This window comes from Montipora capricornis, chromosome 3, assembly GCF_036669925.1.
Source record: "Montipora capricornis isolate CH-2021 chromosome 3, ASM3666992v2, whole genome shotgun sequence".
NCBI lineage: Eukaryota > Metazoa > Cnidaria > Anthozoa > Scleractinia > Acroporidae > Montipora > Montipora capricornis.
In genome coordinates, this window is record NC_090885.1 from 10158378 (window position 1) to 10160877 (window position 2500).

The following is a 2500-nucleotide window of genomic DNA, read 5'->3' on the forward strand; positions in this document are numbered from 1 at the left end:
TTGACAAATAATATTTCAGGACAAAAGGGTCCTATACCACTGCCAATTAATGATTAAAGTGTCTAATCACCTCAAACATTCCTTTCCTCTCAACAATTCTCTTCACTTGTTTAGTTAACACTAATTCTTTGGTGTGCTAAACACTCTCCTTCAAAGTCACTCTTCATGAAAGTGGAAAAAAAAAAAGGTTGACATGTAATTTGATCTACCTTGTACGACCATACAAGGAAGAGGAGTGGGTTTATTACTGGGTTGACGTCACCTACTGCTGTGCATTGTGATAGTAATTTGAAAACAGCGATGCAAAGTAATATGTGATGTCAACCCGGTATCGGGTCCATTCCCCTCCATTGCTTGGTCATGAATCAAACTATGACCGCTTTTCCCATCTTTCAATGTGAATGAAAAAGTGAATGTTCAATGCAAATTTCTAAAAACAACACAACACAGTTGGGATGATTTCAGAGAAAATTTTGTTGATCAGAGGTGATAAGCAATAAAATTATAGCCTTCCATTTAAATTTATGTAGCTTCTTGGCATTAGTAAAAGTAATGTAAAGCTCCCAAATACAAAAATCAATAAAATAATGACATTAAAACAAAAATCTTTGCATCTTTTACAGGCCAGCAATTGGCTTGGTTAATCCAGACGGTATAGCCAGGCTCTTAAGCAGCTTATCTTAATTGGTGACAAATTACCTGAGGATAGCAAAGATGAGTTTGAACAACTAAGACTGTCGTGCCTCCTAAATTTAGCAGCATGCCAGGGAAAGCTTGAACAGTTTGAATTTGTTGCTGAAAACTGTACAAAGGTTAGAAATATTTTATTGTTAAGTAATTGTTGCAGCTTGTCTTATAATGACTTAATAAAGGTCATGCCCTCAAGTATTTTGTGGAAAAGTTTAGTTTAGCTCCAGAAAACAGCTTTACACTGTAGATCACCCCTGAAGAAGACACTTAAGCCAGGAGCGTCGAAACATCGGGTATTGAATCGTATTCTTTTTCAATTATGTTGCATTCATTTTAAGTTTAGTTTACATTATTATTTTGCCTTACAGTTATTCTGCTTTTAATGGGTGCAAAAAGTGCTTGATTTTAGTCGACCACTTTTTAACGTTAAAGTTACTAACGTCTTCAAGCATTTGAATGTTTTTCGTTTCTCTACTACATCGTGAAAGTAAACATAATTGGCCATTTTCTCCGTGGTACTTCTGAGGCTCTCAGTTCAATGTGCCGTAAAACGTAGCAAAGCAATGATAATCATTTGACTTATTACTGAACTAGAAGGAGAAAGGGATCCACTCATATATGCAATCACAAAGTCCTCTTCAATGCAAAACATCGTCCAAAACGGATAGGCAAGGAGCCTGTGACATTATGACAATTTAGACAGACTCATAAATATGACTGGATCAGCCATGTTAATTGTAACGATTACTACATGTTTTTATTCATTTATATTGTTTCTCTTCTATTGCCACCCGTGTCTCCTTTCACCCTTCATTATTGTTACTGTAGTTCCATGGGTCTGACCACGCGTTTATTCCTTTATAGGTACTTGCAATGTCACCCACAAATCTTAAGGCTCTCTTCAGAAGAGGACAGGTAAGTTCACACACTGTCAATTTAACAGTGGATTGATTGACAATTGGTTGTGAAGCTTTTGTTATGTATTGATGTGACACTTGCAAGTAAACTGAAGTCAAGGGCACCCAACGAGGAAATTAAGCCGAAAGCCTTTGAGTGAGATTTCTAGGCTCTAGACTGTCTAAAGAGATGTTTTTATTACCTAGAGAAATTTGATCTGTTCGGATATCTTAGCTGAAAACTGAAGTGTCCGAGAATTTTATGGACCGATATCTTCATCTCAGAAATTGCTAGCTGAACGTTACCTTCTAAGGACTTCCAACCCGACCATTTCCTCATCCGAAACTGCTAGGTGACCTTTTCAAGTGCCAAAAATTACACAAATATCCCTTCCGAAAACGTAAGGGTGCACTTTTTTTTCCTGGTAACGAATCTTTTAGGAAATGTCTTAGTAAAGAAATATTGAGCTGTTTTGCAACCTAGAACCGACATTCTTAGAATAGTTTGACTCTCCCGAACACAAAGTTCACCGAAAATTATCGTTGGGTGCCCCTGTGAAGGGATTCTTAAGTGGATTAAAACAGGAACAGGAAAGGAGTTGGCTTGGCCTCGTCCTTGAAACTTTTAGCTGAAACTTGTGTGAAAGGGCGCTGCAAAACGAGTTTCAGAAGGCGTTGCATCGTGTGACATAAAAGGTCGAAACTCTTTCTTTAACGTTGAAAATGATTTCGAAGTGTTTTGTTTCCATGGCCTTAGCCGGTTTCTGATTGGCTTACGTAGCGTAGCGTAACAAGACCGAGCGAGACCAGTTTCACAAAGTGTTGTTACACGGGGAAACTCCTGTTTTTATCATCACTGCGATTGCTGCCACCGTTGCAGAAGTAGGTGGTTCTACTTTTCTTGAAACTTTCCT

General features: G+C 38.0%; 1 protein-coding gene across 3 annotated transcripts in view; it reads left to right on the forward strand.

The window, feature by feature from the left end:
* Window positions 1-2500, forward strand: part of LOC138042158 (peptidyl-prolyl cis-trans isomerase FKBP5-like) — a 20663-nt gene that overhangs the window by 11462 nt on the left and 6701 nt on the right. For 2 of the 3 annotated variants that reach the window (XM_068887968.1, XM_068887967.1), the window contains exons 5-6: window positions 624-812; window positions 1555-1605. In XM_068887968.1, the coding sequence (XP_068744069.1) occupies window positions 624-644 (21 nt within the window). In that variant the 3' untranslated portion in view covers window positions 645-812; window positions 1555-1605. The remainder of the gene's footprint in view (window positions 1-623; window positions 813-1554; window positions 1606-2500) is intronic. The other variant, XM_068887969.1, reaches the window with a different exon arrangement.